The sequence below is a fragment of the Cervus elaphus genome, chromosome 29 (assembly GCF_910594005.1).
Source record: "Cervus elaphus chromosome 29, mCerEla1.1, whole genome shotgun sequence".
Taxonomy (NCBI): domain Eukaryota; kingdom Metazoa; phylum Chordata; class Mammalia; order Artiodactyla; family Cervidae; genus Cervus; species Cervus elaphus.
Genome location: NC_057843.1, coordinates 37,037,635 through 37,060,946, shown reverse-complemented (window position 1 = coordinate 37,060,946; position 23,312 = coordinate 37,037,635). Strand labels below are relative to the sequence as shown.

The 23,312-nt window shown below is 42.8% G+C and overlaps 1 protein-coding gene across 1 annotated transcript in view; it reads right to left on the bottom strand.

Annotated features, from left to right (window-relative positions):
- GLDC (glycine decarboxylase) overlaps positions 1 to 23,312 on the bottom strand; it is an 87,083-nt gene that overhangs the window by 4,180 nt on the left and 59,591 nt on the right. The window contains exons 16-22 of the mRNA XM_043891213.1: positions 20,915 to 20,990; positions 15,837 to 15,962; positions 14,262 to 14,411; positions 12,109 to 12,221; positions 10,683 to 10,824; positions 8,175 to 8,286; positions 1,890 to 1,985 (exon numbers count right to left, since the gene is read on the bottom strand). Coding sequence (XP_043747148.1) covers positions 1,890 to 1,985; positions 8,175 to 8,286; positions 10,683 to 10,824; positions 12,109 to 12,221; positions 14,262 to 14,411; positions 15,837 to 15,962; positions 20,915 to 20,990 — 815 coding nt within the window. The remainder of the gene's footprint in view (positions 1 to 1,889; positions 1,986 to 8,174; positions 8,287 to 10,682; positions 10,825 to 12,108; positions 12,222 to 14,261; positions 14,412 to 15,836; positions 15,963 to 20,914; positions 20,991 to 23,312) is intronic.

Sequence of the window (23,312 nt, the reverse complement as noted above, 5' to 3'; positions counted from 1 at the left end):
TTTGATGCATTTTCAAGCATGTTACAGTCATTTGCACACTTCCCCCTTAAACATTTCAGTATGCATATCATTAACTAGAGTTCCATATCTGAATTCAATATCTGTTTCCATATTTTTGTGATAGCTTACTTATTGTGAAATGCACAAATTTTAAGTACCATTTAATTAAGTTTGACAAATGCATACAACTGTGTCACCCAAATCAGAAAGAGTTTTCTTTTTAAACAACAAGCTGACCTCATTAGCCATTAAGTCCAACCTCAATTCCATGAGTGAGCAAATTCAGCCCAATATTTTCTTCAATAGTGGTTCCCATATCTGGAACCATCTGAGTTGTCATGGAAACAGAGATTCCTGGATTTTGACTCTGATTCAGGAAATTCAAGGTATGAGCCTTTAAAAACTCAGAATCAGGTTAATCACGATACTGTTGATCAACTATACTCCAATATAAAGTAAAAAGTTAACAAAGTTAAGTTTGGAAATCTCTGCCCTCTGGCAGGGTGCCCCTCACACACCTGATAAGATTCATCCATGAAGTACTTGTAAATACAGATCACTGTGCCTCATCCCTGGAATTCTGATTCAGTAGGTGTGATTAAGACCCAGAATCTGTGTTGTCATCTTCATTGTTTGTTTGTTTTTAGAGCCATTCACTTATTCTGTCACTTGTTAAACACAATTGTTGAGTGCTTCCTATGTGCCAGACACCTAGACCATCCTGGGCTTATGGCAAGTGTAGCCATCACTCTATTAAACATCGAAATATCAAGGTTGTAGATAGAACAGAATTTGAGAATACTGGGCAGTAACTCCAAATACCACTTCTCCTCTACCCCCCATCCCCCGCCTCCCTCCCTGCAAATGCTGCTGCAGTCAGATGTGGGAAACAGACCACACACCCCAGAAATGAAGACTCATCCTGAGTCAGTCACTGCCTGGGAGGTTAAGTCAGGTCACAAGAGTGGTCAAGAGGAGATTCTGAAGCAACTGCTAATTTCATTAATGAAAACCATCTCTGGTTTTCCCATTTATTATCAGAGTAACTCTGCATAATAAGATCATTCATTCATGGGAGGAAATGAGTCACTATGTGGGACTCCTGTTATGGTAGTAAAACTATAAAATTATTAAAGTTTTCACATTCCTTATTAAAAGAAGTCATTCAAATCATCTTAAAATTCAGATAAGACTCCACATTCATCAAAAGGCAAAGTTCTCCCCAACTTAGCCTTCCTGAGAATTGAAGAGTCTTTGATGTTATTGTCACTAAGAAAATGTGTTTTAATAAAGCCTGTGCTGAGTGAACATCCACTAACAATACACAGATTAAAAAAAAAAAAAAGCTTCAAAGAAAACTGCATCATCTCTGTGAAAACAAGGTGCACCTATTCCTTCATCTCTAGCAGCAGCTGAAACAGTTATGCCATGGCTGAGGTGGCTCAAATGCCATAAAACTCAAATGCCATTCATCCAACATTCCTACAATTGTAGGCTCTCCACTTCCTCTACCATCACACCAACTTACCTCTTCATGGCCCTCTCTGTCTACTAGGAGTGGGATAGGTGAAATAATTTACCAGAAACATGGACAGAAGACGGCAATCATTTTCTTTGGGATTTTAAATTTTGTTAACAATAAAGACTCCTTTCCTAGCTGTTGATGGATTCAAGATATGTGATTTAATATCTTTCAAAGGACAGAATCTGTGGGGCCATAGGGAAAGTTTTTTCTTTACCCACAGTCTACGGCTCGCCATTTAGCCTGTGGATCAGTTTACTGTGGTGCAAACACATTCAGTCTGTGGTCCATAACCAGGATGGGCAGCTGCATAAATGTCAGAAATCCAAGTTCTCCTTAAGGGGATCTCTCCTGTGAGACCACTCACCATAATCTTGAAGCCTCTTGGCCACATCCACGGCCTCAATGTTTGCAGACTTTCTGAAGGGTCTTGTATCCAAAATAAATTCATGAGCCACATATCCTGTTGAGAAAAATTATTTCCATTCACGATTAACATCAGCTTGTTGTTTTACCCAAGAAAATGAGCAAATAAATCAGCTTTTTAATGCATATCATTGAGGACCAAGGAACAATGGGTACTTGGTAAGTTATAGTTGACAATAAAGCCTTCATCTGCTCTTATTACATATAAAAACTGTTAACATGTCATGCCAATTTGTTCCATCCTCAGTGTTCTACACACCCATGAACCAGGAAGCTGTGGCAGGCAGAACAGGAGCTGGAAGGTTTACTAAGGTCCCTGGGGATGAGACAATTTTTACTCAAAAGACCGAAAATCTACTTGCAACAGTTTAAAATGTCATCATGCCTGGTCCTTTTATATAAAATATTTCTAGTGTTAAAACTCCTTGATACGTTTTTCAACAAGTTTGCTCCCAATATCCAATTAATGGTTTCTTCTGTGGGCAGGTAAATATATACTAAAACGTATATATATAAGACACAGAATTTTATATGATTCTTCACAGGGGCTTCTGAGGTTTCAGTTTCAGGCTTCAGACTGAGAATTAGAAATAAGGCTGTTGAACAGCATACCACAAGTAGCAAGGAGCTGAAGAGGCTGAAGTCTTGTGGCAGTCAGTTCACTTTGCTTCTCTAGGCTCAGGCCACCATCTCCCCAGTATGAGCTGTTGACCATCCATCCAACATCAAGAATAAACCACTAAGTCAGCATTTTCTTAAATAGAACAACATTCCTGGGAGTTTCCCAAATGCCATGGCCTACATAACTGATGAATTATCTTCAAGGAAAGTATCTACTCAGTAAAAAATAATGCACCCCTTCTTAACCCACTATCCTGATTCTCAGCAAACAATGAATCTACTTAAAGATACTTGGAGCAGTCATAACTTAATCCTGAGAATAGCTCTAGTCATTAACAGCCCCTGAAGACAAAATCTGTGAACTGCTCTGCTTCTTGTGTGATGAATACATTTGAAGGGGTTGGCTTTGTTTGTAAATAAAAGTATGAGAACCTAAGACTTTGAATATACTGTCAACACATATCTTTAAAACAAGCTTTCTAACAATGATGAGGATTCAGTAGTAAGAAGTATGGTTCAAAAGGAGAAAAATGTATTCAGAGGTAGATAAATTTAGAGGGGGGGAAAAAGTGCCTTAAAGAAAAGACCGGCTGGAATATTCATGGGGAAAACTGAAATTATTTAACTCCTCATCAACTATTAATTTCAGGAATCCTAAATGCCCCACTATGCTACCACAATTGGGGAGCCAAGCCTTGAGCTTCAACCCTTCTTTTCTGAGGTTCTGGCAACCACCCTGGCATTGTAACAACAACTCAAAGAAAAAGGCTAATGGACCTCACTGCTCTGCTCTGCTCTGCGGAACACTCAGCTGGCAGGAGGGGAGGAGGAGACAGGCTCATGATGGGGAGGAGTCTCTCTTGCTGGCCGGCAGACAGCACAGTCTTTCAAGCAAAGGTTCAGTTACTGAAAGGCCCATCAAGCCCAGCCCAGCCCAGCCCAGCGCTGCTAAAGCAAGACTTCATCTGCAGAGGCCCCTTCCACGGCCAAGTGGTTTGGGAAGAGTTCCATTTCCAAAATGAGGTTCAGATGTTATTTTCTAAATCCATATTCTAATATGTTCAAATGGAAACTGTTAGTGGGATTTCAGTGTCTCTTTCTACTTGATCCTGAAAAGGGGTGACATTTAAACTTCGTGGTTGTTGGAGGCCAGACCCCTAGATGATCATCTTTGTTTGCAGTTTTTAGGGAGAAAAGATATACAAATCTTCTATGGCATATGGTGAGTCAGAGGAATCTGAAGTAGAAATTGTATAAACTGATTAGTGCAAGTTTTAATTTTCAGTGAGTAGGTGTTTCCTCAGGGCCTAACCATGACTATAACCGAGAGTCTGAAACGATAACAAGTCAAAGGAGCAAGGAAAGAAGCCAGGGACGGGGGTAGGAGATGATAGAAAAGCAAAATAGAAGTGCCTTGGCTCTACGCTTGGAACATCCCTCTCCCAACCCCTCATGAATTATCTTACAAGGCTGAGGATGACCTGGGAAAGTGCTACAGAAATATAAGACTTCCCCAAACCAGAACTTACTTTTCCTGCATCCTCAGAGTGAGTGCCTAGAAATAAATGGAACTCACTCGCTAATTAGAAAGCTTGGGTGGGCAATCGACACTCAGTCATGCTTTTTAGTTGCAATCCAGGGACCACAACAAACAGCATCAAGAGGCCAGTTTTCCTGGGAATGAGGGCAGATGGGTGGGGCCCCTAGCCTCAGGAGGTCACGTCCCAGCCAGGGTTGCAAGGGTGCAGCCTCTGAAGCCCATGTCCACCAGCCTATAAAGGCCATGAGGAAAACTCCTCAAGGACAAGAATTTCCAGGCAGAGTTAAGATTTGTCTAAGGTCAGAAACAGACAAGCATTTAAGAAGTTGAAACATAAAGAAAACACTGGGACACTAACAAAATGGTCTGTTCCACTGACAAGAACTCTGCTTAGATCAGGCAGTGAGCCTAGCCTCCCACAAAAGCAGACACTTGTGAACATTTTTAATTCCCCCTTTCAAAATGCCTCTGTTTACCAGAGGCAATTCCTTTCCTCATCCTTGCAGAATAAATACTACTGCTCTCCCCATCCCAATTCTTGCCTATCAATTCCTTGCTTCACAAAACCCTAAGCCTCAACAAGTTTAGCTGATATTTTCAAATCTCTCAAAGAAATGGCTCATAAAGGGAAGCCTGGGCACTCCCCTGGGGGTCCCATGGTTAAGACGCCATGCTACCACTGCAGGGGCAGGAGTTCTACCCCTGGTTGGAGAGCGAGCGAAGATTCCCCAAGTCTTACCGCTCTGCAAAAAAAAAAAAAGGTGGCGGGGGTGGGTGAGGAATGCCTGTAGTTCATTAAAATTATTGCCTCACAGTCGCCCATAATTCCAGTCTTATTTAGAGCTGGTAAATATGACTAAGATGAGCAACGGTCTTCTGATATCACCATTAGACATTCTGGGATACAAAGTGTTTATTAAGAACATTTCTATTTTGGGCCATCAGGAGGTACAGTGATCATTCTTTTTTAGGCCCTAAAATACCAAACCTCTGATTGTGTAATGAATGTGTTTACCAGACCAAGCACGAGACAAGTTTTGTTTCATGAACTTTGGGATTGGGTAATAAAGTCTGTAATCACCAATCTATTTCTGCTCGGGACGAGAAATACAATTCTTTATTTAATTCTGGGATAAAATGTCAAAACAAATGGAAATTTCATCCATCGTTTTGTGTTACAAACCTCCTGGGACAGCCTCTGCCTAAAGCAGTCACTTGCTGCCAAGCACACAGCAGGCACCTGATCGGTACTTGTTCTCTTTCCCCTCCTCGAGTACCGTCTACCCCCATGTGGTTCACACCACATTCATTCTCACTCTAAGGAACTCAGGTTTGCATCTCACAACTCTGTGAACACACTAAAACCACTGAAAATTCAGCGGGTGATGTGCATGGTACGTGAATCCTATCTCAATGAAGTTGTCAAACTTAATCCTAAGGAAGTATTAAATAAAAAATTATTTAACAATTTGGAAAAAAGTACCCTATAACGTGTAAATTAAAGCAAAAAGATTATTTCCATGCATCACATTGGCAAAAACATTTTGGGTTTGGTTTGTGTTCCCAGCCTGGCAGTTGGTGCTCACTGGGCCTGGTACAATGGTCACTCATAGGCTGTTAGTGTGACGTAAGTTTGAATTAAGGATCTGTGGGGAGACAAGGTCAAACATTTCAAGTGCGTAAATGCATTCATATCCTGAGATAATTTGTCTTCTACAACTCTAACTTATGTAGATAATCAGGGGTGTTTAAAAAAAAAAAAAACTAAGTAAAAGATATTCATTGCAGCATTGTTACAAATACAAATAATGTGGTGGTGGTGGTGAGGGAACCCCATAGAATTTGACACATGAGACATACCATAGAATGGATATAGCCACTTTCAAAGGACATTTAATGACAAGGGAAATGATCAGGATATAAAATAAAGTTAAAAAAACAAGATACAAGCTGTTTGTAATATCATCTAAATTGTCTGAAAGTACAGTGGGAGGAAATACAACAAAATATTAAGTCGTTATGTCTGCTTGATGAAACCATGGGTCATTTACATTTTCTTCCTCAAACTTCTTTGTCCAAATTTTCCATGTTGAGCACATGCACATGACTTATATAGCCAAGACTGATGCTATCCTGAAGGCCAATACAGAAGCAGGATGCATCTCACAGCACAGGAGCTATATTTGAATTAATTAGTAGCTCTTGCAGCTTCTTTAATACCCACTTCAGAAGCATTTCATTGTGTTGCTTAGAGACATATTGCCCACAACGTTCTTTTCTCCTCTCTGGGGAGCATTGCTAACCAGAGCTCCTGATTATTTAGTTCTTTTCTATTTTCAAACGCCAGAACCACCCTTGTGGATACATATTCACAAAGCAAGATCACAGATGGAGATGCACACAGGCCAGGAGACGAAGCAGGGCCTTGCTGCTGTGGCCCTGGGGCTGGACTCTGGGTACTGACTGCTCTCTGCTCTCTCCGCCCCAGGCCCAACACCCGGCGGTCCGTGCTCTCCGATCTGCGGCCACAGCCAGGTCCTGCCCACCTGACTCTCAGGGCAGCCCCTCCCACCACCTCCAGGGTGACTTGATGCCTCTCCTATTATTCCTTCTACAGCAGCTTCCCTCTCACCTCTTCACAGCCTTCCCCTGGCAGCTTAAAATCACCTTATTCTCTTATTTAAAAATGAATGAAGCTGATCCTATTGCAGCAGCTCCTGCCCCCTTCACACTAAAGCCCCCAGACCATGAAAGTGTCTGCCTTCTCCGGGCCTCAGTCCACGTCTCAGCCCATTTCCACCTGGCCCTGGCCTTGCTGTTGGCCCTAACTGCTTTCAAAGGTGACAGGAGGCGTCCTAGCTGTGAAAGGCATGGGTCCTTTCTAAGACTTCAGAGGGCAGCCACCTGCTCTTCAGCTGCGCCTCCATGGCACGCGGGCCCGCCCACGGGTACTGACTGTGTGTGATGTGCTGACACGATGCCAGGGACTGAGGCGGCCACAGCCTCCCCGCTGCAGGAGCTCAAGGTCTGCAGGAGCGGGCCGACAATGAGTGAGTGGGAGACGCCTTGTGGCGGAAGGAGCCAAGAGGACTAGTTCTCACCACCAGGAAAGGAAAGGACAGCCTCAGGGAGGAGGTGTGGCCAGAGCGGAGGCAGGATTGATGGGTGCCAGGGAAACGCCAGCGGGTGGGAAGTGGGGAGCCCGACGCTGCCTCAGTGCAGGTGCCCTCTCACCAGGCGCTGCTTTTCCTGCACCCGTTCCATGCAGCCATCCACTCGAGAGGTTTCGCTCTGGTTTCTCAATATGGTTTCCTTGGGTCTCACCACTTCCAAGAGTCTGCTCTCAGACTCTGTGCCCAGGGCCACACCTCTGCAAGTCCACCTGTGCCAGCCCCTCCCGTCACTTCCAGGGAGACCTAGTCCCTCCATCTCTGTCTCCCTCCCTCCATTATAAGCTATAGAGGCTTCCCTAAAAGGTTTTTACTCTCAACTAATTAGTAAATAAGTCCTCTGATTCTACTTCTAACAGCATGCTCATCCTCTGCCACTGTCTTAATGATATTAACATCCTCTTAATCCGGTCATCCCCTTGCCCAGAAACCTTTCTGGCCCAAGGGTGGAATCCAGAGCCTTCCAAGACCCTCAGAGCCCATGCTCCCTCTCCTCCTATCCCATCCTTCAGCCCACCCAACACTCAGACAACTCCTTTCTCTCTAGCTTGCTCCCGCTGGGGTTCTGCTGCGCTTCCTTTCAGGCTTATCTCAAAAGGCTCCTCCCAGAAGGCTCTCCCAACTAGAATTATTCCACTCATTCTCATGGCTGTGGGGGAGGTCAGAAGCTCATGTCTCTCTATGGTGTGGTCCTTGTTGTGAGTTGTGCACGGCAGAGCCCCACTAATATCCCTAAGCTGTTTACTAAATGGAAGTTATTTCCAGTACCTCTAGGCTTTACTCTGGTTGAGAAACAGAAGTTTCCCACCCACTTCTGCAAGTCACATCCACTAGGTCAAACTTGGTTTGGCTAAGAAAAAAGCCAAAGTGAATATAGACTGAAGTTCATACTTGCCTCTTGCACCCCGGAAAAGGACTCTGTAGTGCTTTTCTAATCTCTTGGCCATGTAGTTTGCATTCAAAATAGCAATTTCTGTGGCCTGTTTAAGGCCCTTGCCTCCCATCATCTGCAATAGAGGAAAAATTAGTCATCAACCATGGAACAGGGAGACCCAATGGACACTAACCAAAGACATTCCCAGATGAAAGGAAGTCAGCTCCCCAGCACGCTCTGGATTGCAGGGGAGTGAAATATCCTAACTAAGATATCTCGTAGTCTTCTCTAAGCCTAAAATAACTTTCGGCTTCCCTCTTTGAACAGTAATTTTATGTTTTTTATTGTAGTTAGAAAGCTTTGAACAGGGCAAAACTGACTGCTGACTATCGCCTTATTTACTCAAGAAAAAGAACTGTTTTTGAGGAGTTTCTGTTTGGTAGTTCATTGTGAATTTGAGATGCCTTGATAATTGCCAGGAATCTTGAGGGATCTTGGCCAAAATCCCCTCTGAATCCATTTTGTATGGTTTGTCTTTCAATTGTCCATAGTTCAGGTTTTTATGTTTAACAACTGTCAGGTTCTCAATCTTATCCTTTTCTGGTAGTTCATAAGTCCCTATGATTTTATGGGGATATCATCACCAGCAAAGAGTTTAAAACCAAGACTGTACCAATTTGTACTGCCTACACAAATGATGTAAAACAAATGAAATAACAGAGCAGGGACACCAAAGTCCAAAATAAGGAGAGGACACGTTTTGCTAGGTTGGTCAAAGAAGGGTTTCTAGAGTAAGAGCTAGAACTTGAGTAGAAACTTGAAAATGGGTAGAATTTGGACAGACAAAGAGAAAGGGGAAGACACTCTAGGTGAGAATAAAAGCAGAAACAAAGGTATGGAAGGAAGGCACGTGGCTGCAGCCGGGGCGTTGCTGTACAGTCAGGTGGGCTGTGACCACCTCTCACAAGCCTCAAATCCTTGCTGGGAAAGACCTGAACTTGGCCTCTGCCTCTGGACCTGTGCATCAGAGTCTGAACAACTTTATGGCCCCAGTTCTACCCTGCATATACTGAATTGATTCTCTCTGGAATGGGGCCTGGGAAAGTGCATTTTTGGGAGAATCTCCTAAGGATTTTGTGTGGGCTGGGACATCCAGCGGTAGAGGCCAAGGGAAGCCAGGAGAGGATGGAGAGTCTTGGCGGAAATCTAGCAGTTCTGCAGGGAGTATATGAGAAGAACTGTATAAAGGAGAGAAGAAGATAATTCTAGAGTCCTAGTAATAAGTAACAACAGCCTGAAATAAAGAAAGGGCCCAAGGTAGGAGGGGTGGCTGAAACCCTACCATATTTATTTCATTCTTAAACTGAGTCTGTCTGGTGTATCTGGCACACAGCCAAACCAGCCCTAGGGCATTTATTTTCTATATGTGGAAAATCATCTCTAACCCAAATAACATTCCATAACAAATGACTAAGGTTCACAGAGACCAAAAGGAAGCTGGGAATTAAGATTCTGTTTGCAAAGAAGCAGACCTTTATGATGATTATTCTTGTTGCTATTTGCAAAACAACTTGAGGATGATTTGAAAACGCAGGTTTTAGTCTCTGGGGTACAGAATTGTTGTCCCAGCTTCCCAGAAAGTTTTCATTAAGAATCATAAATGCCACACTGTTCAAGAATAACAACCAGCCCAGAGAGTCATCCGGCAAGATGTGCATAGCTGAGTTTGGGGTTTATTTCACCAGATTCTCGCTTTCTCTCAGGAGGGGAACCAGTTGGGGAAGACTGCTCTAATTACCGGCAGAAGAAGTGCTCCTATCCAGTGTGTGATCTTGTCAGCTCAGGAGGTGGGCAGGCTAGTTTAAATAAGAACTGTATAAAATAAACTCTAACCCTAATGTGTTTTGGGTTTTTTTAAATTGTTTTTGTTGTTGTTTTTTTAAAAACACAAAAGAAGGAAGCCCGTTCTATGACAAAGTCTAATTACCTTCGAGAGTATAGTTCCACAGGCCCTAAAGGGCAAAGATCTTTGGGAAAACCTCTACATAAGTGAATTTCTGCTATTTTCATCATACCCTCCAGGCTCCCAAGAAATATAAAGCAAAATGAGATGTATTCCTAAAATTTATCCCAGGATCTCAACCAAGTGTAATAATTAGTATATGCACTGTTTTTCGCTTGTGAGGGGCTGTACAAATCCTACAGGAAACCAAATGACGTGGCCAGAACATCCATATGACTCATGGTACTTAGCTCTGTCTGGAAAAATATATCTGGCATGTCAGTTTCTCTGGTGTTAAACCCACTGAGAGAACCCAAAGGAAAACAGCCTGATGAAGAAAAGATAAAATGAATTTTAGCTGATCTCTTTAGGAAGGTTTCTTCCACTCAAGTTGTCAGCAACTTTCACTGAACCGCATCTCGATCATGGATTTCTTCATTTTTAAGTCAAGAAGGAATCTGCAGTCTCAAGTCCCCATCCACACATCACTCCCCCCAAACTGTCTAACATGCAATAACAGGCCTCACCTTAATATAAGCCCATGAAATGGGCAAGATGCAACTGGAGCCCCATGGGGCTGCGCTGACGGTGCCCAAAGCCTGGGCGTCTTCACTTGGTTTTACCGAAATGATGGGATGATTAGGCAGAAAAGGAACAAGATGCTTCTTCCTGTATATTTTTTTAAATACAAATTTAGAAGATGTTAAAAAGATCTGGTCTAATCAAACAGGCAGGTGCTGGGCCCTCTCAGGAAGCTGTATTCCTAGCAAAGGAACTCTGACATGGAAGGGACCCAGCACATGCTAAGGGGCATATGTTCAGGAAGTCTCCCTTCCTTCCTCCTCTGCTGGAGGCATGGCTCACCAGCCATCAGCCTCCTAGCAGCTCAAATGAGAACCATAGTGGAGAGTTGGGGAGAGGCAGGCAGCCTGGAACAGCATGCAGAGCTGTGGGCTCATGAGGATGTGGGGACACCCCAGCCCCTCACACCGTCTCCCTCCCTGCCCTGGCGCCACACTCTTTCCAAAGGCATCTAAGGGATATAGAAGGATGCTGCTGAGATGCCCCATAGGGTAACAATCACAGGCCAGCATGTGAACATCAGTTGCCCCAACCCCCCCCCACAGCTGGGGCACTGCAACCCTGCTGCTTACTACAGAAACCAGGAATCAAAAAGGAAAGAAGAAAAAACCAAGGGGGCCAGGCTCCCCATATCTCTGAAGACTGGCCCCTTCCGCACATTTTGGGAAAAAGGAAGACGCTCCGGAAATGGTTGCTCAGCATCATTTCCATGAGATGATTTGATTTCAGTTTAAAATGTTACCAACTGCTCCGAGATATTGCTTTAGTCTTATTCTGACTTCATCCAATTATTTCTGGTAACAAGGTTTGTTTCCTTCTTACTTATTTCAGATGTAATAAGAATTCAGGCTGTAAAATGTCCAAAATATTACACCCAATTTCCTTTTTTGGCAGGGGGACATTTGAGTTCTACTCCTTTAGCAAATTTTAATTATACAGTAGTGTTATCAATTTTAGCCACCATGTTATATGATAGACCCTCAGATGTAACCATAAGCTGATTTTAAAAATAAAGCTGCTTGGAAGTCTAAATTAAAGTCCAAGAGACCCTTCTAGGTGCTATTATACCAGTTCTTACCCATAATGCTCCATCCAGTAAAGCTTACTATTCATTTCTCTGTTAATAAACCTTCTCTGTCTATACATGACTGGGAGCTGAGTGTGGCCATTCACACTGTGATTAATAAAAATCTATGTTTGCTTCAGCTCCTTGAAAGCACCCCATTCACTGCTCATCACCCAGCCCCTAAAGGCACACTACATGTGAAGGTATCCTAACACCTGAAGTCCTCGATGAGAAGAACAGAGTGTGGGGCCACTCTCTGATTCTCAGTCTTCAAAGCCATCCTGAAACCAGGGCCCAGAACTCACACTCCAATGGGCCCCATGCCAGGGCCGCCACCTCCATGGGGAATGCAGAAGGTCTTGTGAAGATTAAGATGTGAGACATCAGACCCAAAGTCTCCTGGACGACAGATTCCCACCTGTCACAAAGGGAAAGAACCAAAAGCAAAAGTCAAGAGCTCGAAAGGGTGCTCTGGAGAGACAGCCATCCTGCTCCCCTGAGAGGAGAGGCAGGAGATGTGCACAGAAACGGCCTTAGATGGCAGCTCAAACCTGACATCCCACGGGCAGCATGCCCTGCAGTTTCTATGGAAACAGCAATTGACCATTTAGATGTAAAGTATGATTTGAATATACCATCAACTCCTAATTATCCACCCACAAGAAAGGGGAGGGGAAATATAGGCTTTCCCTGCTATTGAAACAGGCAATTTCACCCCAGCATGTCTAGCACCCTAGCTTTGGGTATCATGCACTTTACTGAAGGGCCCCTTAGGACACGTGGATATAGAGGGCTGGAAGGCTATCTGAGAGAATACTGAGCTGAGAGAGAGGAAGGGGGCCTCACAGTTTTCCTGAGACCATCCTGGTACCAGCCACAACATTCAACAGGTGTTCCTGCCACTTTGGCATTTGAGCTAATTGTAGATGGGATAAAAACTACAAGACTCATTTATGCTATTGAATCAATAGACAATCCCTGGACTGCTCAAAAGAGATCAGACAGAAGCAAAGAAAAACAGAAAGAGTCTGAAATTGGGACTTCCCTAGCAGTCCAGTGGTTAAGACTCCATAATTCCATTGCAAGGTGCACTGGTTCAATCCCTGGTTGGGGAACTAAAACTACACATGCCACTCACTGGGGCCAAATAAAAAATTTTTAAAAATTTTAAATGAAAGAGTCTGAAATGGTTTAAAAAAAAAAGGAGAGGAAGTTGAGAAGACTCTTTAAAAGATGATGTGTCCCTGCCCTCCAAAGTCTCCCTAAAGCATCTCCTCAAAGGCACGTGTCACACAGACTGTAAAGAAGGCGCAGTGTTGAAGAACTGATGCCTTCGAACTGTGGTGCTGGAGAAGACTCCTGAGAGTCCCTCAGACGGCAAGGAGATCAAACCAATCAATCTTAAGGGAAATCAACACTGAATACTTGTTGGAAGGACCAAGGCTGAAGCTGAAACCAAGGCTGAAGCAGTATCTTGGTCATCTGATGCTAACAGCCGACTCATTGGAAAAGTTACTGATGCCGGAAAAGATTGAGGGCAGTAGGAGAGAGGGCATCACAGGAGGAGATGGCTGGATGGTATCACCGATGCAATAGACACGAACTTGAGAAAACTTCAGGAGATACTGAGTGACAGAGAGGCCTGGCATGCTGCCGTCCGTGGTAGCAGAAGAGTCCAAAACAACTTGCTCGACTGAACAACAACAAAACATCACACAGACCACCCCCTATGTACACACAGCCCAGCAAGTAGTCAGGATCAGTCCTCAGAGCCAGAGATGTGCAGCTGTTTTACACTAATGAAACTGAAGCTAGTCCAAGGTCATGGGAGCTCAGTATCCACCAGGGGCTAAACCGTGGGTGTTAATTCCCTCAGGAAGGGAGGCAGGTGACCTTCTTGCCTTTAGGGATTACCCCCCGCCCCTCCCTGCAACAAGCTAAGAAAATTCAGCTCATTCCCTGCTTCTCATCAACCTTTTTACTTCCTCCCCAGTACCCCCTGTGACTTCATGACCTTCTTGGGATATGTGTGTGTGTGTGTGTGTGTGTGTGTGTGTGTGTGTGTGTGTGCGCGCGCGCGCACACGTGCGTGCCTGTGTATGAGCACGGTCACTCACTCATGTCCAACTATTTGCAACCCCATGGACTGTAGTCTGCCAGGCACCTCTGTCCATTAAATTTTCCAGGCAAAAATACTGGAGTGGGTTGCCATTTCCTACTCCAAGGGATCTTCCCAACTCAGGGATCAAACCCATGTCTCTTGTGTCTCTTGCAGTGGCAGGTAGATATTCTTTACCACTGCACCAGGGTCTGTAATCTCAGTGAAATGGCAGTACATACTTTGATTTGGCAATATAGAAAGTCAGTCTCTGTTCTGAATCCAGTGTCATGTTTTAAGACAACTGTCAAGAAGACAAAACAATTTTTTTTTTCATAACCATTTTCTCACATTGCCCACCTGAGCGTTCATGTTTGCTCCATCCAAGTAGACCTGCCCTCCGTGTTGGTGGATCAGGTCACACACGTCTCCAATGTTTTCTTCAAACACTCCATTGGTGGATGGGTATGTAATCATGATGGCTGCCAAGTTCTCCTTGTGTTTATCCACCTGTGAGACAGAAAAGGGGCGGAGGGAGATAACGAGAGGAAATGTTTCTTTCTTAACCAATTCCTCATTTTTTAAAGGATTAAGAAAGATGAAGTCTTGGTCTTTTCATTTCTCAAACTGTCTCAATGTAGGATGACACTAATAGAAGTCCATAGCCATTTCTCCCTTCATAAATCATTCTAAAGAAATAACAAGATTCCTTTAGACCAAGTCTCCATGGTAAAGACCAAAAAACTGTTCAGAAGATTTCTGGATATTTTGGGCTCAATTCTCTATAGTGGTCCTCCTTTGGTTCAAATCATCTCAATAATTATTTCAGATTTTTTCTGGTTCCAGACAAGTCAATTCTCATAGTTCATCTCATTACACTCATCTTGCCAAATCCATCCTATCCCCTTTCCCTCCCATTCTTTTGAAATTAGAACTCCCACTAGGAATGTTCTGCTCTGATTTAAAACAAACAAATAAACATCATTTTTCCTTTTGACAGAAGGCAAGCATATATGTTTTTTTGACCAGCAAGTCAGAGAAGAGGCTCATGTGAAAACAGAACAAACAAACAAAAATTTAAAATCATATCCTATATTGGAGAGACTTAATAATTACACATTTTGACCCAGAATATTTATTGGTAAAAACTTTATGGGGCAATGGGAAGTGGGGAGGTGGATGTGAGAGAGGAATAGTATTGTTTGTTTTTATCTTCCTTTTGAAAGTAGTTACATGAAGTTCTCAGTCTCCATGCCTAATAACCCCAACAAAATCGCATTGCCATTCAAGTGATTTCCTTCCCTCTTAAGATGCAGCCTCCAGTCCACCAGTGGAAAGCAGATACGGTTGCTAGGCAACATCTTCCTGAAGGTTGGGAGGTTGGGGGTGGGGGTTGGTGTTGCAGGAAGGAGGATGGAATGTTGCATGAAATTCAGCAAGTAATGGCTGGGACCATCACAAACATCTGCAAAATTCTACATTTCTGTTTTAATCCCCAATACAAACATTGAGAATACCTGTGACTTCCAGTTTGTTCATGGGAGAAGGAAAGGAAGATTGGGCAGGAGGAAGCAGGCAGATTCTGCAAGGACTAGTCTTACGACCACCATGAATAATTCAGTTTCTTACACATGCACATATTAGAGGATGGAATTTCAGTTTAAAGGACCTTCTCCTTGTTAAAGAAGGAAGAGATGAAAGAGACTATGATCACTTTTACTCTGGACCAAAAATGTGACTCTTGCTTTTATTTTTCTGAATAGACATGGCTAGGTTTTCTGATTTTATGCCATTTTGCCTAGACCCATTCAGAGAAGGAACTGCAGTCTTTCAATGAGAATGCAAAAGAAGATAACATTGACCTAAACCATCCCTGATCCCCGCCACTTCTTTCCAACCCAGACCTCCCCCATCTGGTAAGTGGAAGATGAATACCATAGCCTTGAGGTGAGCTGCATCGATGTTCCCATATTTATCCACCTCCACAGGCTGAATCTTCATGCCCGCCATGTGGGCACTTGCAGGATTGGTCCCATGTGCAGATTTTGGAATGAGGCAGACCTTATGAATGGAACGAAAGGAAGGAAAGAGAGAAAAATCACCAGGCTGTTCGTAATGGCAGAAGAGTCCTACGGAATGCTTGGAGCATAAATACAATAGGTGCTATGTACTCTGTTTAAACTGACCGGTGGTGCCTTAACATCTGCTACAACTTCATCATTACCATATTGCAAAACAGTGTCCAACAGAGGAGCTGACACCTGGATCCCCAAATACTGTTCCCTAAAGACTTTCAGAATATTAACACTCTCCACCCTTATCCCAGTAACACCAAAACAAGCCTGGGCTTGTTCTAACCTTGCCTCAACAATAATGTGTAGAAAGCACCTTAGAAGAACATGAGATTAGAAATTAAACTCTAGGACTCAAACGCACACATCACAGCCCCAGTGCTTGGCTCTGCTGGGACCCAGGAGAGACAATGGTAGACATACCCCAAGGCCTCCCAGTGACAACACACCAGTGATGTCGTCATTACTGGATACTTACTCTGTGCAATAGATTCTCTGCTTACATGAGAATAGCCAAGCACAAATGCCCATCAGTTTCTGCCCTGTGCTCACACAAGGCATTCACTAAGAAGGTTGGCATCTGTATAAATAAATGTCTACAGGGACTTCTCTGGTGGTCCAGTGGTTAAGATTCCATTAATTCCAGTGCAGGGGATGTGGGTCGGATCCCTGAGAGGGGAACTAAGATCCAACATGCTATGCAGCACAACCAGATCAAAAAATAAAATAAATAAATAAAAATAAATAAAAGGACCCTTTAGACAGGGACTACATCACCTCAAATAAGACTCCTTGGCTGGGAGGAAACATTTCTTGTTTTGTCAGGAGACTACTCCTCTCTTTCTAAAGTGATCTTGGTGTTGCCAGTATAATTAGGGAAATGAAAATCCTAAAAAAAAAAAAAAGTCTAGTGCCCACAGATGCCAAAGGAACTCAGAATGAGGGGGTGCCACCTCAAGTTGAAGAGATCAAGAGAGAGTATTTTAAGAGCTTAAAGATGTGTTGAATTCTTATGGAAAATGGTTGGTGGGCATAATACTAAAATTCCCAGGTTTAAATCATTTTCATTTCCTGCCCCCAAATCATGTGACTAAAGGTGAAGACACATGCTCTGTGTGATCTGATGATGCCCCACTACAGGAAAGGGCACCCTGAAGTTCCCTCCAACAGAAAGCAGTAAGGAGAAGCAATGTTGACCCTGAAAACAATTCTGTTTTTGTTTTTTTGTTTTTGTTTTTAATTCTAGAACCAATATTGTCACCCTGTGAAGAAAAACAGATGAGCATTATAAAAATGGGCTTGTGAAGGGGAAATTTAACTTAACAGCTGTTTCCTCAAAAACAGCAAAGCCATCTATTTAAGCAAAATGCATGTGACCCAAAGAGAACTATAAACAGAGGCAAAGATGAAATTACTTTGTTCTTCTTCTGTGGACAGTTAGCACTTCTTTGAATGGTGAACTGCCCCATGAACTGCAGCACACCAGGCTTCCATGTCTTTCACTATCCCAGAGTTTGCTCAAACTCATGTCCATTGAGTCAGTGATGCCATCCAACCATCTCATCCTCTCTTGCCCCCTTCTCCTCCTGCCCTCAATCTTTCCCAGCATCAGGGTCTTTTCTAAGAAGTCAGCTTCTTCACATCAGGTGGCCAAAGCATTAGAGTTTCAGCTTCAATATCACTCCTTCCAATGAATATTCAGGGTTGATTTCCTTTAGGATTAACTGGTTTGATCTCCTTGCTGTCCAGGGAACTCTCAAGAGTCTTCTCCAGCACGACAGTTTGAAAGCATCAATTCTTCAGCACTTAGTCTTTTTTATGGTACAATTCTCACATCTGCACATGACTAGTGGAAAAACCATAGCTTTGACTATACAGACCTTTGTTAGCAAAGTGTTGTCTCTGCTTTTTAATACGCTGTCTAGGGATATAATAATTAGCAGGAACAAAATGTCTCAGTCATTTTTTCAATGATTTGTTGATGTTAGACATTTCTGATTTTCTATGTGGATCCTCACTTTAAAATTTGTGGTATTGTAAGGGACTTCCAATACCTAAGTTCTAGGACAATGTCCTTTAGGATAATGTCCTTGGTTCTAGGACAGAACCTAGATTTGATATTTTAGCCAACACTAACTCTCTTTGGTTCATTATGCCAATTTAGGTGGATGCTGTGTTTTTCTAACTCCTTAGTGTGCCTGGCATAGACCCAACATAGCTCATCTTCAAAAGACTTGCCGAATGAGTGAAGGATTAAGGAGAAGTCCTTTGCAAGGGAAATCAATTTCTTACCACTGGTCAAATCCAAAACCCAAAGGCCACTACTTTGCCTCAGGCAACAGAGAAAAGAAAAATACATACAGGTTTTGGTGGTGTTTTTTTAGTTTGTTTGGGTCAATGTCTTCCCTCTGTATAGGAAATTCAATCACTGATCAGCAAACCCGAATTAGTATTTGACTAACAAATTAGTTAATAATTATAAAGTGCTTAGGACAGTGCCTGGCACATGCAATTTCTACATAAGTGTTTGTTAAATAATTTGTAGTCTCCCAAATTAAACTGGTAAATGAAGAATTTGGCCATTGCATTTTAGGAACCTCTGAAATTTAACCTAAGAGCAAATGTGAAAATAACTTCCAAAACAGTTTGAAATAAGAAAATCATCAGGAATACAGAAGGTTCTATAACATATGACTTCCCCACACTTTTTTTTTTTGCAAAAAAGGATATATTTTACTAGTTTCTATTATAGTCTATGATATGGGAGCAGCTGTCTTAGACATCTCTGATACAGAAAAATCCTCCATGATTATTTGAATAATAAATCATTTTCTTCTTCTCTAACTAAAAGTCTAATTAAAATCTTTAGGATGCCCACATTTCCAAACTGAAGGGTTCTGTTTCTGCAAGCTCAATGACTGGGTAGTCGTCCCTGCCTCCCTCACACACCCTCAAAACGCAGCGTCCCACTCCTCCCTGTCCTTCAGTGGAATAACCTCTCCTAACACTTCAGTGATAGCAATGTGAACAGTGGAGCCAGGAGAAGCATCACAAACAAAGGGGACTGAGATAGAAGGGAGGACTGGAAAAAAGAGGGACAAAGAGCTGAAAAGACTCCATGGGTCATAGAAGAACTCTATTGTTGCTGTTGTTTAGTCGCTCAGTCGTGTCCAACTCTTTTGTGATCCATGGACTGTAGCCCACCAGGCTCCCCTGTCCATCGGATTTTCCAGGCAAGAATACTGGATTGGGTTGCCATTTCTTTCTCCAAGGGTACCAACCGACCCAGGGATCGAACCTAGGTCTCCTGCATTGGCAGGTGGATTCTTTACCTCTGAGCCACCAGGGAAACCTAGAAGAACTCTGCCCAGGCCCAGTCTCTCATCCTTTTTTTCTGTGACCTTTCTGGTTTGGCCCTCAACTCCTGGACATTAACAAACAGTTCCTGGGGTCAACCTGGAGAACTAGGAACCAGTGTGGGATGGGAAGCGTCACAGAGTAGACAGAACCTGGATTTTAGCTGGTCTTTTCTCGCTAGCTGGTCACAGGCCTTCCACAAGCACCATAGTGTGGATCCCAGCGGCTTCCCCATAAAGCAGGAACAACATGGAGATGGTAACACAGGATGAATGACTCCCTCTCTCGGAGTCCCAGAAACTTCATGGTTAAAGAGCATGAACAACAAAGAGTTCCAGGGCCTACTCAGTACAAGGAAGCTACGGAGGTAAAATAGAAAAGGCAACTCTAAATGTCAGTCATCTGGCAGCCTCTCATTGGAAAATCAGAATCCCAGTGTTTCCTTTCTGACTCTATGAAAGTGCTGAGATTTTGAGGTCCAAAGAACAACTTTAACTCCAAACTAACCCTTCCTTAGAAAAATCGAAGAATTCAAACCCAAGCGAAAAAAAAATTAAAAAGTTGCGATATCAGGAAGGTGGGAAAAAAAAGTTTTTCCTCCCATTTTGTGAAAGGGAAGTAAAATAGTATTTAAATTCTTCCCTGCAAATCCAGGTAACTAGCCATAAATAATCTTCCAGCTTTAATAAAACTACGAATGGACTAAGACTGGGCTACCACTAACCGCGCCCTACTTCTGTGGGTAGCCAGAAGGACTCTGGCCCCTTTTTCTCTAAACCTCCTGGGCTGGGCAGATACTTGTGACTTGCTCCTGACTCCTACTCACTAATGCCACCTCCACAGCTCATGAAGTTCAAGGTCAGTGCGGCCACCACCAGGAACACAGGCCTCCTTCGGCCGCAATCTGAAGCCTGTATTGTTAGTTCATCTGCTAAAGGCACTGCCTCAGGATTAGTAGAGGTCTGTGGAGCCTATTAGCACCTGCTGGTCCCACAAGGGCCTCCAAAAGCAGTTTGGACCCTGGAGACTAAACTCTCACTCAAAGCAAACGAAGAAACAGAACCGTGAACTCTGCTTCATGTCTTCTTTTGTTGTTGAGAGCTGAGAATCACTAATAAGGAATTTATTTATTCAATGAATATTTTTTGTGCATACATAGGGCAAGAACTGTGCTCAGGCACAGTAGGAGTTACAGAAGAACGAAAGCTCCGTCTCTGCCCTCTGTCCAGGCCTGGGTCCAGGGCCGAGCCAAGGAGGGAGACTTGGAATGGCAACATTCCTGCCCCTTCCTCCCTTTGCTCCCCGGGGGCAGCAGTTCTGCAGCCAACTGGCTAACTTTTACAGACTGGGTTTGAGAAGCCTTTTATCTCAAAATGTTTTTCCTCAAAATGGTCCAGTGAAACGTCTTAGAGGCAAGGATTGTAACAGCCACTTCATAGACATTTGTTTCTTGATTATATGTTTCCCCAACTTCTTCCAAGAAGACTTGGAGGGAGTGTCCCACAGGACAAAAGGGACCCTAAAGTTGAACCCACTGCCCTCTCCTGCCCCCACTCCAGGGGTAAACAAATGGTTGATACTCACCGTTCTGTGTGTCTCTCCTTTCGCATCTAAGTAGGCTCGGATAGAGGCCAGCCCGGCGTATTCCCCCTGGGCTCCGCTACAAAGACAGGAAGAAAAGGGTCAGATGCCTCTCTGCCTTCGTGTACTCATTCAGTACTCCTCAGGTACAGGCTGTATGTTGACCAACATGTGACACAAAGTCCCTCCTAGAAAACAGTAAGCTCACCTAGGACCCCTGCATGAGCCTAAAGCCTTGAACAACCAGAACAACACCTGGTCTGTGCACTATAGCTCACCCTTTCCTACTCAGAGATGGGATTTCAACCCTCGCTCAGGACCATGCATCTAAAAAAAATCATTTTCAATATGGAAAATTCCAAAACTGTGCAAAAGTTGAGAGAAGAATGTAAGGGACCACCACATTGTGCCTATTGCCCAGCTTTAAACATTAAAAGATTATGGTCAATCTTGTTTCTACCTACATCCCTCACTAACCCTCTCACTCTGAACTAGATTATTGTGAAGCAAAACTCAAGCATCATATCACTTCATTGATTCAAACTTCAATATGTATCTTTCAAAGATAAGAATTATTCTTTAAAATATAATTGCAATTATCATACCTAAAATGATGAACAATAATTTCTTAATATCACTAAATATTTAGCCAATGATCTGATTATACTGCAAAGGAATTGTACATTGAGTACAATTAACTGAGTGTAATTGAGTGTGGTCCATTCCAGACAGACTCGGGGTCAGCTTTCCTAAGCCCCACATACTCACGGCTGCTAGAGGCTGGCCATACCCATCTCAGCAGTCCTTGAAGGCACCACTTTTAGAGCACAGTTAATGACTAACATTCCAGGGAGGGGTGCTGAGTCAATCATAAACTGTTACTTAATGTTCTCAGTACTCTCTGCAGGAAGGAAAGGAAGTGAGTAATACGTTTTTTAATCCCATCCAAAATGCATATTTCCTCCATTTCACAAAATTACACCATCTTTTGACTCTGTGGAAGGCCCAGTGGTTTTGGCATTCATCCCTCCTGATCACCCCGTAATAATGAGATCATACTCTAAAAAAGAACAAGGCTTAAGAATAAACTAGATAAAATTCTTTAATTTCTAAAAGAAAAGCTAAACTTGAGCACTAGAAAACATTTTTTGAGAAAATGGTGGGATGGAACCAGTTGAATTTGAAATATCTGCAAACTAGTATAGGGACATTGATGGTTTGGTGTCAGGAGATGGCAGAACCGACGATTTAGGGCTCAGCATGAGAAGAGGACAGAGCAGAGGAAAACATCTGGGGGTGCAAGGCTTGGAGTTTGGCTGGAGGAATAAAGGAAAGTGGTGATTTCCACAGTGTGGGTGCCACAGAGCAACAGAAGAGCCTAGATGAGCTAAGGAATAATGGTAAGTGTAAGCTGCTCCAGTAATTAAGCACTTCCTATTTGCCAGGCACTGTGGTGCATAGACAAAACACAGGTAAATGAGAACCACTATTGCTGTCACCACCAAGCATTTTATAATTTTTTTTTCTTTTTTGGACCTCAGGGAATGTATAGACTAGTATTATGCATGGAGCAGCTCTGCAATAAATGTTTAGTCAATTTGTTCAAAATTGAGTTCTTCTTCAGTCCAGACAACATTAATGTCATCATTTCGCCCATGGAAAAGGACTTCAACAAATGGACTTAGTCTCTACTCAATACTCCGTAATGATCTATTTGGAAAAAGAATTTTTTTAAAAAGTGGATATATTTATATGTATAACTGATTCACTTTGATGTATAGTAGAAACTAACACATTGTAAATGAACTATACTCCAATAAAAATTAATTTTAAAATGGATTTTGTATTCCCTTCTGTGTTTTTCTCATGACTTCTACTCATCTTGTGTTGGAAGATCAGTCAAAGAAGGAAAGAAGAGACTTGAGCTAGGAGCCAGTAACCCAAGAGAAAGGCAGTATGCCAAAAGAGTTGATCAGAAATGCCGGGTGTTTTCTGGCTTAGATACTCTTAAATTTAAATCAGTCATTTTCCAAAAAAGTGCAAAAGATATATTCTAAATCCTACATAAGGATTATTCCTGGGGTACTGTGAAAATAAAGGGAATTATTAGTGCCACCTGTTGGTGAAAAAGCATTATGAACAGTATCTGCTTAACTGCATAACCCAGATTGAGAACTCATCAGAAAAGTACTATATGTGGAAGGGCAGCTAGGATCGTGGTGTTCTGACATCTATTCAAAACAAAGTGATTATACTGCATAGCACAGGGAACTCAATTCAACACTCTGTAAGGGCCTATATAGGAACAGAATCTTAAGAGTAGATATATGTGTATGTGTAACTGACCCACTTTGCTATAAACCTGAAACTAACAACACTGTAAATCCACTATAAAATAAAA